Source organism: Callionymus lyra, chromosome 16, assembly GCF_982586985.1.
Source record: "Callionymus lyra chromosome 16, fCalLyr1.hap1.1, whole genome shotgun sequence".
In the NCBI taxonomy this organism is placed as follows: domain Eukaryota; kingdom Metazoa; phylum Chordata; class Actinopteri; order Syngnathiformes; family Callionymidae; genus Callionymus; species Callionymus lyra.
In genome coordinates this window covers 5,101,437-5,115,877 of record NC_141833.1, presented here as the reverse complement: position 1 = coordinate 5,115,877, position 14,441 = coordinate 5,101,437, and the positions used below count along the sequence as shown (strand labels likewise).

General features: G+C 39.6%; 1 protein-coding gene across 2 annotated transcripts in view; it reads right to left on the bottom strand.

Moving 5' to 3' along the window:
• Positions 1-1,840: 1,840 nt before the first annotated feature.
• Positions 1,841-14,441, bottom strand: part of eif2b3 (eukaryotic translation initiation factor 2B, subunit 3 gamma) — a 30,230-nt gene continuing 17,629 nt past the window's right edge. For both annotated transcript variants that reach the window (XM_087810792.1, XM_087810791.1), the window contains exons 7-12: positions 14,211-14,347; positions 13,028-13,218; positions 12,889-12,951; positions 12,684-12,832; positions 8,118-8,221; positions 1,841-2,028 (exon numbers count right to left, since the gene is read on the bottom strand). In XM_087810792.1, coding sequence (XP_087666918.1) covers positions 1,976-2,028; positions 8,118-8,221; positions 12,684-12,832; positions 12,889-12,951; positions 13,028-13,218; positions 14,211-14,347 — 697 coding nt within the window. In that variant the 3' untranslated portion in view covers positions 1,841-1,975. The remainder of the gene's footprint in view (positions 2,029-8,117; positions 8,222-12,683; positions 12,833-12,888; positions 12,952-13,027; positions 13,219-14,210; positions 14,348-14,441) is intronic.

The window sequence follows — 14,441 nt, the reverse complement described above, 5'->3', positions numbered from 1 at the left end:
CTGCTGGTGCGAGGTGACCTTGATTAGTTTGTGCGACGAAGGCTAACACACAGGTAGGTCCTAGCGTGCGTGCGCACACACACACACACACACACACACACACACACACACACACACACACACACACACACACACACACACACACACACACACACACACACACACACACACACACACACGAGCAAACATGGAGGGGAAGGTGGGCTGGGCCATGTAGCATTGAGGGGACTCTGGGGTCTTTGTACAAATATACAAACCTTTACCTAAACACAGCCAGCTGCCAGATCTCATCATGTGGTTGAAGCCGGAGGTCAGAGTGTGAGATTGCTAAAAGGGTTAATATCGCCAAGAAAAACAGCCGCCACAATGTCCACCTCCGCTCGGCGCTTTCACCTCAGTAGCAAATGGATTCAGACGCGTCTACACCTTCGCCGGCCAGAGTTTTCACTTTCAAAACTCAAATTGAATAGATTGTTGAAGAAGCCGTAACGTGAGAATACAAACGATAATACCTTCAAGCTATCTTCCAAGACGGGTATCCTGTTGGTCGATAAATGACCAAATTTGAACTCTAAATATGGTGTCAGAAGTAGGATGATCCCATTGGATTTGATTTGTAACAATGGAAGAAATTTAAGAGATGATTTAGTAGAAGGAAAGAAAGTTGGTGCGGAGTATGTCCACTGGCTATCAAACCCTGGGATCTCAAAGAACCACGGGGCCATATGTGGCCCTTGTCAAGAATTCATATGGCCCACCGTCTCAAAAGCTATATAATTCAACCAGAGAATGAGTGGATTCCAATGCCTAATACTGAACATGTTTTTATACGCCTGTTCACGAAGAAGTTAAATCAAATCAAGCATTTTTTAAAAAAAATGTCTTTCATAATAAAGATTTATCGGGACCTTGCACATGTTCACTAGTGCTGCTTACGCTGCTGTGTTTATCAAGTAAAATATGTTTTCTTTAAGTCTCTGAATCATTCAAATATGTCACTGAGGCAAAATATTATATACTTTTTTTTTTTGCCGCTTATTTATTTATGGAGGACGTCCTTTAGGATTTTTTTTTACATTTTTGGTAGATTTGATTTAACAAAGTGAGACACGGAGTTGTGTCAGAAACAAAATTTGATGAATCAATCCTTGTTTTTTATCTCTTCATTTATGTTTGTAATAAATGTGCTAAATAAAGACATTTTATTGACACCCTGTAGTTCAATCCATATGATATAATAGTTGATTTAATATTCTGTTGACACCTAAAATGTTTAAAAATAACAAAAATAATATTGTATGGATAAAAAAACAATGTTTAGCATCACATTAGTTTCCAGACACGTTCCTGATGCCCTTAGTAAAGCCAGCAGAGTAATGATGAGACAAGATCTTTGATCCACACTTGGACGTCCAAACAATCCACATGAACACACATGATACTCATCTCACCACCCTGTTGCCATGACGGAGGAAACTCAAACCCTGTTTTTGAACAAATGTTCTCCTGACGGATCCTCATAAATGGAGGGACCGGGCAAAGACGACACACACGAGGAACAAGAAAAGTGTCAGGCTCCGCTTCCTCCTCTGCTCTTTGTGTGTCGGCGTTAACAGACACAAGATCACGCTGGGTGGTCCCGGATCTTCACATACACCATTTTCTTTTTTTGTGTACAAATAAACTTAAACAAGCTCCCCCCCTCCTTCCCTGCACACCATTGTGGTCGCCCCTCCCACCTCTCTGCCTCACATCTCTTTACAGCTGCACAAGTGTGTGCGCGACGATCTCAACGCTTTCCTTCTCCGTTCACGATTAGCACTGACGACTGCAGAGGAAGTTGCAGCAGAAACGTCTTTATTCCGACACACATCTTTAAAAAAAACATCAGCGTTGAGGCTCGGTGACTTCAGTAGTCGTGTGTCGCTGCTCTTAAATTGGTTAATGGGGTGATGATAATTCTTCCCGGTGGGAGCTAGATCTCCATCAGCTGGTCCATTCCAACGATGACCTCGTTGGTCTTTTTGGCTGCGGACAAAGAGAGAAAAACAAAATCAAATTTAAGTTTAACATATTAAATACTTTTTAATAAATTCTCTCCTTATTCAAAATTTCACTGATGTTAGCGAAAGGCTAAGCAGAAACATTGATAACGCTAAACTAAAGCTAGCATAGGTTCAATTGAATGCGATCTAGTTACCTTGGTTGGAATCCTAGTTCCTAGTCTTAGCCTACGCTTGTTCACGGTCTAGTTGGTGGGGGTTAATCTTCTGTGTGACTTTGGTCATCCAGCTGGTGGTTGCTGTCCTCTAGCTCCTGTGTTCAGCCTTTTTATTTGTCTTCAAGTTGCTGTGGCTAGACCGCTAGGTGTTGCTTAGGCACTTCCTTCTATATACCAAAGTCGCACCCTGGTTGCCTTCCCTTCTCCCTTCTGCCATGCATTCCTTTTCCTCAAGTCGACTTGACTCCATTTGACCTCCTTTAGGTACATCGGAGCAGATATTATTTACAGTATTTTCACCGCGGTTACTGATTGGTCAGAGAGTGACGTCACTAAATATTTGGCAGTGAAACTAACAACACAAGAAACACCATTAGGGGAAAAAAAAGCAATTTGAGTAGAAGTATGGTATGTCGGCTCGAAAAGTTAGGTCAGACCGCAAGTACATCATTGCTATGTTGCGACAGCGCCCAGGGCACCGCAAGTAGGTAGAAGGGCAGGTGGAAACACAACACAACACAGTTGAGTCGAGGCGAGCTGAAGCTGTGTAGTAGAAAAGCGGCAACAGTCAGGCATCTACTTTCCTAGCTACAGTGGCCAGAATTCTAGCAACCCTGGTCAGTTTTAAAGTCACCTTGCCACCTAGCTGTAGCTGCTGTTTCTAGGCCATAGTTAGCCCGCCTGTTTCCTCTCTCTGGGTACTAAGGTCAGTCCCCTATCTACCAGGACTGGCCCTGTGTTGGCAAGGACCTGAAATCTAGATGGCTGACCACGATGGCCGCCTTGCCTGCCCTCTAGCCGCCAGTGTTGGCTTTCTAGTGTGGGTCAGTACTTGTAGACGGAGAACTTGCTGGGCACCGTTTTTGTTAGTGGCCCTGCAAGCTTTACCTGCAGTTGTCAACCGTTGTCACTGATCAACATCTTTCAGGGCAACCACAGTTTTCATGTTCAACTGAAGTTGTTTAATCTTGAATTTCCCAAACTGTATCAAACTGCGACTTTTTCAACAGTTGCCATAGTAACTATCGAAAAGAGCATCAAAGAATGAGTCCCTAAAGCACTTTCATACGTTCATACATAGCTGGATTAGTAAAGAATCTACTGTGGTTGTATTTCAGTAGACTGCACTGCAACTCAACACCTTGGTCACAAAAAAAGACAAAAGAGTAATTCAGTTGTTCCTTCAGAATAACATGAATAAAGACTGACTTTAACAATAATAGTTTCTGCCACAAAGGTAACACGACACTAGCCGACATTGAAATGGACGCGGAACAATGGCCGCCCACCATTCTCTTTATTTTCCTTGAGAGCCGGTTCTGGTGTGGTAGGACTTAGGTCATGCTGACTTGTGCCTGAACCTCACAAAAGAAACAGATGATGCCTGAAAGCTCGTCTGCCAACATCTTTCAGCTCGTCAGGTCTGAGGAGAGCAGCCGCTGCTCCGTTGCACATCCCTTCATCCCCGGCCTGCAGTGCCGGTCCAAAGCAAACGCTGCTCCTGACTAATGTTCCATTCACGCACATAGGTTCTGGTGTGAAGGAATCTGTTGTTACGATCCTGTTTATCCCGCGCTGTGAGGACGGGAGGACCTACGAGGTTCGGTACAGGGAGAGAGAGGCTTAAGAAGTGGAGAAGGCAACGCACGATTGTGTCTTTCATTTCAACAATTAGAAGAGTTTCTGCTCAAAGAGCACATTCAAAAACAAAATATTTGCTTTCCTAGTGAGGACTTCAGAATTTGACGTGTCTTGGCTTGACACGTGTTTTCTTTTAAGTCCAATATTTAACCAGATCAAATATCATTTGCACCAAAACAAACTCGTACTTGTAATTATTTACTCTTCTATGGGTACATTTCTCTAACTAATATGTGGTTATTAAAACAAGCTTTTCTGTAGTGGCTGGTGTTTCTTGAAGAAGTTGATGGTTATTTTGGGTAATTAGGACCTTGTGTTTTTCAGTGACAGACTTGAGCTGCAAATTAGACAGTAATAACAAGATTTAATGAGTAAAAGAAATCTAGGAAAGTACGTTCCACGGACAGATACATGAATCATGTAGCATGAAACTCAGTAAGAGAATGTGAGTGATGAACAGCTGATCGATCAAAAGTAATTATCGAGCCGTTACTTTGTTCCCAAAAACATGTCTTATACAATGATGCGGCTAATCTATAGCTTTTTAAGCATTGAAGGCCTCTAGGTATACATATGACGCAGTTTACAGATTGAAGGTAAACGATCTGGTTGTTGAAAAGGGGAATTTGAGATGCTGCACGTAAACTTGCCATCGATGAATCAAAGGTGAAGCAGCTTTTAGAACTGACTCAATGCAAAAAGCTGAACAAATTTTTGGGAGTGAATCAAACCATATGTGCCAAATTTGTCAAAGACTGTTATGGTGATCTGGAGAACTTTTTCATCAGCTGTTTTAATGCGGTAAACTGAAGTACTGACGTATTTGGTTTAGTTATTCCACAATTTTGAGATTTCTCTTCAAGACGTTTTCTTGAGAACAACTAGTCTTTGTGGTCTCAAGGAACTTTTACTACCTCTTGAAATTGACAAAAACTATTAACAAGACTATTTTCAAACACTAAAGCATAAACATTACTTCATTAACTTGACACATTGGATGAGTTGAAGTTTATTTTGGAAGTCCAGAGCAATCAATTTTTGCACGACACCAGGGCTGGACGGGTCTCATAAACACCAGGTGTTGTAATGAAAGAATATCCTTAATTTAATCAAGTCGAAAAACACCAAATAAGCAGTTTTTAATTGAGGTTGAGAAAAGTTTTCAATGGGCAAAGTTAATGAGAAAGAGAGCGGTTCATTGGTTCCAAATACGAAGGATGGTACAAACGAAGCTGGACCTTCACAAACATTACTTCTGGGACAGTTTAGTGTCAATAAAGTTGTCAATAAGCCAAAATGAATCAGATAAAATAAAGTCAAGGCAAAAAAAAAAAGTGAAAAGATGCAGTCGGGAAAGGCTACACAATGCTACCGGATATGGTGTAAGTTCAGAGTAAGGCTTTGTTTGGTCAGTAGCCATTAGCCTTGATGTCAGCTTCCTCAACAGACTCTCTCCAAACCACTGATCAGAATCCAAAACGAAAACACTATTTTAAGTTTGAGTATCTCAGTTCAGAGGAAACGGCCGAAGCTAAAGTCAGGTGGATGGTGAGATAATAACAGATCTCTTTCTCATCACCACCACTTGCTCTTCTCCAGCTGCCACCACCAGCTGGAATCCTCCCTACAAGTGACCAAATTTAAACTCGTCTGCCGGACCTGACTTGGCTCTTGTGCGTCTGGGTGAAGGGCGGGGTGTCTTCAGTTTATTGTGTGTATATTTTCGAAGCTCCTGGAGCGGAGGTGTGTATCTGTGCGAGCTAAACAATTGACAGACTGTGCGTGCGTGCGAGTGTGTGTGTGTGTGTGTGTGTGTGTGTGTGTGTGTGTGTGTGTGTGTGTGTGTGTGTGTGTGTGTGTGTGTGTGTGTGTGTGTGTGTGTGTGTGTGTGTGTGTGTGTGTGTGTGTGTGTGTGTGTGTGTGTGTGTGTGTGTGTGTGCGCATCACAAGCTGTCGGGGTGGTCTTCCCAAGCAAGCAGACTTCGCAGTAGAGTGGGTGTGTAATGTCTTTAGCAGCCTGCTGGCGCTGGGAGAGTGTATGGGATTCATCTGAGGAGACCACATTTAGAACATCTGACCACCATGGTGCCGCTGCAGCTCCAGATTTTACTGGACAACGTTCAGACACATCTGGAGGAGGGCTCATTATGACCAGCTTGACATTTGGCGAATAATCGATCATTCCGGTGATCACGACAATCTGATATACATTTAATGATTCCAAGAAGGTATCGCAACGCAATTCATCATCACCTAGGATGTTTATGAAATGTAACCTCAAAATATTCCTGCAATCATCGAAGATTAAGTTTGTTGAAAGCAACATTCAATCTCCTCGGCTCTAAAGTTCTATAAATGCATCCACATGCATCTTCAGGAACCACGTTTTTTTGTATGAAAGCATAAGTTTTTGCCCTCCTGTTTCCGTGTTTGCCCCCCCCCCAGGTCAAATAAATATATAATTACATTTAAAGAATGATTTAATTATCACCAAGTTTGCCGTATGGTAGAAAAGCTGTTAGAGTAGACAAGAAATCACTGTTTTTTGTTAAAAAAAAATATAATGGTGGTTTAGATATGCATGTTTTTACTTCTGGTGGAATGAAAATGTTTGAATGTGTACCAAGATTTGGGAAAAAATATAAGTTGCCTTTAGATCAGAATAATAGCAACAACTAAAATGACTTATCGTGCTGATCCTCAATTAAAACAAGGCTTAAAGAGAAGCGAGAAAACTTACACACTTTTGTAAAGTTTATTAAATTACCAGAGTCGCAGTAACTGCTAGTGAAACAGGAACTCAACAGTGTGCAGACATTTTACTCATTAGAAACCTATTTTGGCATTTGCAATATCATTAACAACATAGACTTACTCAGATCAGCTCTATTAGACAGCAGGTGGCAGTAGCATTACCGAGCTTGCTGGAAAACACGCATACTAAACGAGAAACGCTGCAGATATCTTTTTTATAGACTAACAAACGGCCATTCCTTTAGACTGACCAACAATATCTTCCTATCTTCAATATTACCAGAGGTATTATTTTATTAAAATCTTTAAAGAAATATGTAAACCTTTTAATCAGTTATAACGGGGGACGTTTCCAACGGATTGAGCAACAAGATGCATCATTAGCCAGAGCTGCTAACTTTGTTGCTTCACTAGCACAGGTGTAGTATTTATATGAGCAATGGAAGACTGGCATTGTGTCCTTAAAAGGCAGTGAGCTTGTTCTTGTACAACCTTACACATAAGCATATCCTCCTCTATGCTGATGCCATTTAACTGTATATCTTATTACTAAACAACTTCTCACTTCTGTTTTGATTTTTCTATTAAAACCCCTTCAGATACAGACATATTTAAGGTCTCTAATATTGTGAGTTTTCACCTTGTGTGCGAGTAAAATATGGAATGAGATGATGCTGTTCGCGTGTCGCCTCACAAAGAGACTTGGTTGGACGTCACGCTGCTAAACGCTGTGTTCTACTCGATTGTGCAGCTGCAGCTTTCATCGATACAATTTTGGCAGCATTCTGACGGCCGGGCAATGAAAAACTTTGTTGCAGTGATCGCTCAGTGGGAGCCTCGAAAAGTCCTAACTGTTTGAAACATTTCTAGGCCAATTTACCTCAAATTCAAGCTGTTGTTGCTTGGAGCACCCTGTTGTTCACTCAATTAGGCAGCTAGGACTGGCCGCCGCGCTCGCTCTCCTACTCTATAGGTGCGTGTGTGTGTGTGTGTGTGTGCGGGTGTGTGTGTGTGTTGTTGGATGTGGCTGGAGGCTGCTGCTGTAGAATTCCGGGTGGTCCTGTTCTGGCCCTGCTCTCTAACCTCTCTATCAATGTGACACACACACATACAAATATACACACAAGCGCGCGCACACACACACAGTTAGCTTTGGGGACAAGAGGATTAAGGAAATTAAAAAAAGAAAATGTACAACAAATCTCTCAATCAGAGACTTGTAGATAAAAAGGAAAACCAGCGTTGAAAGAAACCACACACACATTCAACATTAGCTGACTCGGCAGGAGACACCAGGAGCAAACCAGGGTGAACTTTCTAGATGATTTATCTTTTCAGAAAAACTGGATGATCGATGGGGCCAGAAAAACAAGAAAAAAAAGGGGCGAAACCTGAGAAACGACTGACTACAGGTTGGAAATGCAGCATCTACTGTATGTCAATCGTTGTTGACAAAGAATACACTTGACGACACTTGATGATTGTGGGTTCTTGTTCTCACCGTCAGCTTCGATCGGTTGTGCGTTCCCCACCAGGCAGTATTTGAGGTCTGCTCCTCGACCAATCACAGCGTTGCTGCAGATCACGCTGCCCATGATGTTACACCTGAGAACGCAAAAGTCAGAATATGAAACAAAAACGAAGAATGCAAAAATGTTTAAATTATCAAATAAAACCAAATGTAAATAAAGAGAAAAAACTAAAAGGACACAATATTCATAAATATGACAATTAAAAAGTTAACTAATGACACAAATTGAAAGTAAATGTTACCTTTATCTTATTCAAATGAATATGTTACGAAGAAAATACATTTGGAAACTATGACAAATGAATTTGAAAGAATTTAAAAATAATATAGGATAGTGATAAAAGTAAGTGTACCTAAAAAGTAGAAATAATCAACGGCTGAATTACATTTAAGTGAAAATGAGTGAAGATGGTAACCAAAAAAAGCATCATAAACAAGGCAAAACACATGAAATGACTTCTAAATTCAACTAAAAAGTAAAGCATCATTCACTATTGACTTTTATTCCAAATTAAGATTTAAAAAATGAGACACGAAAAGTTAATTTTATATCCCGTATTTCTTTTACAGATTCAGCAGGTGAGAGCCTATCCAACATATCAACAGACGGCTGTCAACGCACACACACCCTTAGATTAATCTCTATACTTAATTTTTCCACAATAAAAGAAAACAGATGTTTAAGTTATACGAGAGGCAACATTAAAAATAAGTGTCAATAAATATATTCCGTAAACTGTATACAGCATAAATATTAAAACAATAATAGAAAAGTCAAAGCAAAAATGTAAAGAAGTCATAACAAGTCAGAATATTGAAGCAAACTAGACGAAAAGAGAGATGAATTATTGTTATATTTTTAAGTAAAAAATACTAATGATGAAAGAAAAAACACAACACTACACATAGTGAACAAGGCAAGAAAAGAGAAGGCAAAAAGGAACAAGCAAGAATAAAAAAAAAAAGGAATACAGAGAGATGAGGATAAGAAGGTTAATAAACAAAACGTACAATAAAAATGTATCATTATATTCAGAATTAATACACAATACGAAAAATAATGAATTGAAAGTCATTAAAAAAAGGACAGTAAATAGAAGAGATATTGTGACTTTGAGGTTCATGTGATAAAAAAATATATATATATATATATATATATATATATATATGTGTGTGTGTATTTAGGATTTCCTTCAATGATATGAGATACAGTGAGTGAATGGAATTTAATTCAATGCACTTCGACTTTCTTTCGTGCAATTTTTTTCCTCACACAAATACAAAATCTGTGGACATGGTTCTGGGAAGCCGAGGAGAACCTGTGCAGTTCCGCTTCAACCACCACTCAGTGACTCAAAAACGTTTCAACACGACTCATCAAGACTGGGACGAGGAGATATTTACATATATATTAAACACAGCCGAGTGCGTGTGAGGATGATTTTGGCGAACCCACGAGGTACTACCTGAACTGGCAGGGCCGACGCAGCGCACGCTCGACTTCTGCCAAATCATCACCATAAAAATGTTGGAGAGAAGACATAGACTGTCTTGTGTGTCGTGTCGGCTAACCATGAAGGGGAATGTGCGAGGATGTGTGTGTGTGTGGCTCGGGGAGGTCAGCGGTGAGTGTATGTGGGTCTTGCCCGGGCAGTGACGCACACACACTTGGCCCACTGCACCTCACAAACACACAGGTTTGTATTGGCCGCTTTTATTCAGGTGGTTTGGCCTGCAGGGGTGGGAAGAAATCATGTGTGTGTGAGGAGCCGTGTGTGTGTGTGAGCGACTTCTCAGGAGGTGGTGGTGGTAGTTGGTGGTGGGAGATTACAAGATTCTGAGTTTGGTAACATTAGTGCGAGAGGGAGCCAGAGAGACCACCAAAGAAGCGACGGAGCTGAAACACCACTAATTACTAACACCAGGGCTCCTCCTTGCAATAACCCCCCCAAACATCCCACACCATGTCACACACACATCCATGTTACCCCCTCCTCCCCCCTGTAAAGTTGACCCCTACTATCCCCCTTCCCAAACATGCGGCGCTTTGTCAACAAGCTGTGGTCAGCTCCAAACAAAGAGAGCAGAAATGCGAGGGATTTCTGCGACATGGCCGGGGTCTCCTAATCCTCTCATACTGGCTCTTTCTTTCCCTCTTTCTCCTTCCTTCTTGTGTCCTCAAAGAGCCAGAAAAAGAGAAAGAATTGCAATTTTCTTTCTAGCTTGCTTGCTTTCCCCTCACTTCTTTCTTTCCATCCCTCTCTTGCTTTTATGCTTTTGTGCGCCCACCTTTACGGCCACGATGAGGGTCCCCAACGCCGGCTGGCCCGGGACCCTGAATGGCTTAAGGAGAGGAGATGGAGAAAGACGGAGAGGGAGAGCGAGTCATGGCACGGATGCCTTGGTGGATAAGAAAAGAGAGGGAGGAGTAAGAAATGTAGATAAAGGAGGGTAAGGCCTTTGAATAAGTGAATTAAGATCAAAACTTGAGGCCAAGATGTGTCCGTGTCCATCACAGATCTGACTGATGAGCTACATGTTCGTTTCTACAGTCGCTCGAAGGAGCTTTTCTGTATCTGAGCTTTCAGTTTCACACCAGAGATTTTATTTCAAATATTCACTAGATTACCCATCATCCTAGAGCAAGTATGTTGATAACAATTGAACTATGAGGAACAAAAAAAAAGTTGTGTAATAAATACTCACATCTCTCTTTTAAAAAGATCAACTAATGAACTCAAACCAGCTTAAAAGTCAAGTTAATCATCTTAAATTTTGATTTCTTGACATGTTTCTGAATAAATAAATAAATATATATATTTATTATGAGCTTCAATTCAGTAACAACCTGAGGGCGAAAAAGTAACAAAACTTGCCAAAATATTATTTTTTATTTTTAAATCAGGGGTTCAAAAGTTATGAATTTCTATAAATGAAGGGCCGATTAATTAGAAAAATAAAAAAGTTTTAATAAAGTGGTTTAATGAGGAATGAGCCACATTTTTAACTATTAAAAAAAAAAAATGTAAGCAAGAAATTCAACAACAGATAAAAGCTTTTACTCAAATAATTTTTTTGGGGGGGATTTTTCTTGGATTCATCCATCCACCTTTCTATTTATTTGTTTTCCACCACAATACGAAGAATCGGAGTGGCATCCTGGATGTTGTCAAGATTTTTTAAATAATAGCCATGCTAATAAAAAAAAACCATGATTCAAGTTACAAAACATGTTTTAAAAACGTTTTAAGATGGAACATAGTTAAGAGAATTTAAGAAAACCCACACAGAACTGAAGAGAAGTGCTGAATTAATCTATAAAAAAGTTAAAAGCAACAGCTTAAAAGTTAAATTAATTATGACCACTACCTCCTTCTAATAAGGATAATCTCGTTCACTTGTTCAAGTAACAAACAGCCTGACGGAATGTGCAAATGACATCACAAACGTGACAAACTTATATGCTAAGCATTTTACAAATATATAGTTGTGATCAAAGTCTGTCTGTCCTTCATCAGCGTCGTCATCCTGACATCAACCGTCTCTAGCGATGCAGCAGCTCCAGCAGATTCCTATAGCAGTGGGAATCCTGACTAAGGCGAGTGTTTGAATGAAATATATGTCGAGTGTTTCACTTCAACAGTTCTGTGTTTGTTTGGAGCTGGTCTCTAGCTGGTTGAACACCAATAGATGCATTGTTAACTCGGGGCTCCTTGCGTGACCCCCATAGAGACCCGAAAACAAAACCTGTTACACCTCCCATTAACACACACATAAACACGTGGTAACGCGCTCACACATGCACGCACACATGAATATATGCTTGTGCACAAGGGACTCTTAAGACTTAATATTATATTTTTTATTATATGCAATATTATAAGTTTTCTAAAATTAAAAAAAAATATTAAAACACTACTACCTGCTGAAAAGGAGTATAAAAAATGAATTAAAAAAACAAATATAATAACTGAACACACACACACATATATGTATGGGTCATACATTGTTGTTTATCCAAAATGAATACCTCAGAAGTGAAAACAAGTTTTAATAAAATAAAAAAATTAAAAAGAGAAAAAATACCTTCCCTATTTAAAATAGAAAAAATAATAAAGTCTATTAAATTAATATTATTATTATTATTATTATTATTAAAAATGTCGGAAAAGGGACAGAAAAAAATCTTAAAATAAAAAATAAAATCATGAATCTACTGTTGAAATGTCTAAATCCCCAAATTCCAAAAGAAGTAGAGGGAAAGACACAAATTGATCAAGAAATTTGCTAATTAACAAAAATAATTTTGTCATACATTTAAACATTTAAAAAAAATGAAGGTCCCCTATGTGACTTCTGTTTATTCTGTTCACTTATATGTATACACGATCAAATCTGATAGAAGCCCCACAATAGATGAATAAATGAGAAATACAATTTAAAATAATAGTTGAAAAAATGGTCTTAAAACAGTCAAAATACTCAATTCTAGTGTTACTTTTCACATATTTCGTGTGTATACTTGTGTGTTCTTACCCCTCCTCGATGGTGACTCCGTGCATGATGATGGAGTTGGCGATCTTCACCTTTTCTGCGACGCTGGTGGAGTTTCCAATGGTCGACCTTTTTATCGAGGTCTTGTCGGCGACCTGGCACAGCGCCCCGATGATGCTGTCCGAGCCAATCTGAACATACGTTTGAAATTAGACTGGCTCGGACTAGCAGGACTAGAGCAACCTACCTGACATCTCTCGGAGACGACGGCTGACGGGTGGACGGCCGGTTCATCGAACAACTTGGGAGCCTGATATGAAAATGTTGAGCGTTACACATTCATAGCAGACGGCATACTAAGGGTTAAATATGGTTCCCTCACTCACCAATCTGTTGGCTTCTATGTAAGCGGCCAGGGTGTTGACCCGGAAGCACAGACCCTGCTCCAGGATGTGAACGTAGCAGCGGAGCTTCCCTCCGTGGTAGGCTTCGCTCATGTCACCGTGGTGGTCGTTCCAGCAGGAGCGCTCTTGAGCCAGCTGCCTCAGAGGGTCGTCCCGGGACAAAATGCCCAGATCTAGAAGATGCATCAAATTAAATATAAAAAGTCTTTAGAGCAGGAGAAATGTTAGAATTATTGACCACATTTTAACAAAACAATATTTGATATTTTACACCACACTAACTAAAATCTTACATAAGCAAACATTTCCTACTTTAAGAAAACAAATTCTTCAGTTAATTTCAAGCCGTATTTAATGGCTATAGGCAAAATATTTGCTTATTTATTTTATGATAATAATGCACTACGACAACTCTATAGTTTTAAAAAGCTTGAAAAAAAAAAAGTTTACTTGTTATGCCTCATTTTTTGGAGGAGACAGAAAATGTAAGAAATCTCAAGTACGCAAAAAGGCTGAAAACTAGAGTCAAGCGGCTTCTTTTAATGGTTTAAATCATTTTTTTTGCAGTGTGAGATGTAGAGCTGGGGAAGTCTAGAGCATATTAATTATTGAAGTTTGAGTTTATTGCAGTAATACGTGATAATTTTTTCCTATTTTCTGTAATAAATGGTTTAATTTGATTCAGAATATGACTCTATTACTATTTAGCTAATATTTTTCAAAGGTGATCTTCATTGCATAGCTTTTTTCTTATGAAGTACTGATTGACTTTATAACGTTCGCAGAAAGATAAAACCGGATACTGACATAAACAGAATCTTTATCATGATTTATAAACATTTTGCAAAAGCACAACTGACATTTTGGTGCATTGCAGTTACACTTTTCTGTCACACAGGGTCGCCAGAAACAATACTTTCAAACTTACATCATATTGCTTTAACAAGTAGCCATTTAAGTTACTCAGCTATAAATGAAACCAGAGGGTAAATTTTGCACCGATGATCGCGATCACATCAATAAAAACAAGTGTATTATCTTCAAGACTAAACCCAGCTTATTTTTAAGCCAATTTACAAACAATGTTAAATGACACGCATGAACTTTTGTTTTCTATTATCATGTGGTCACACAAGTTCAATGTGTGTGTTCTGTGTGTCATCACCTTCGTTTGAAACTTGGACGGTCGTGCTCTGGCTGTGATCATCGGAATCCTCTTTGCTTTTCTGGCTGTTCATGCTTTTGGAAAACTGCTTACGCACCAAATACGGCACCAATTCACCACGGATAGATGAAATGAATCTGCAGCAGACGAAAGGGAAAGGTCAGTTATTTTGGCTTTAAAAAGGGCAAAATATTATTTCACAACATGCCAAAAATAATAAACAACTTAGAT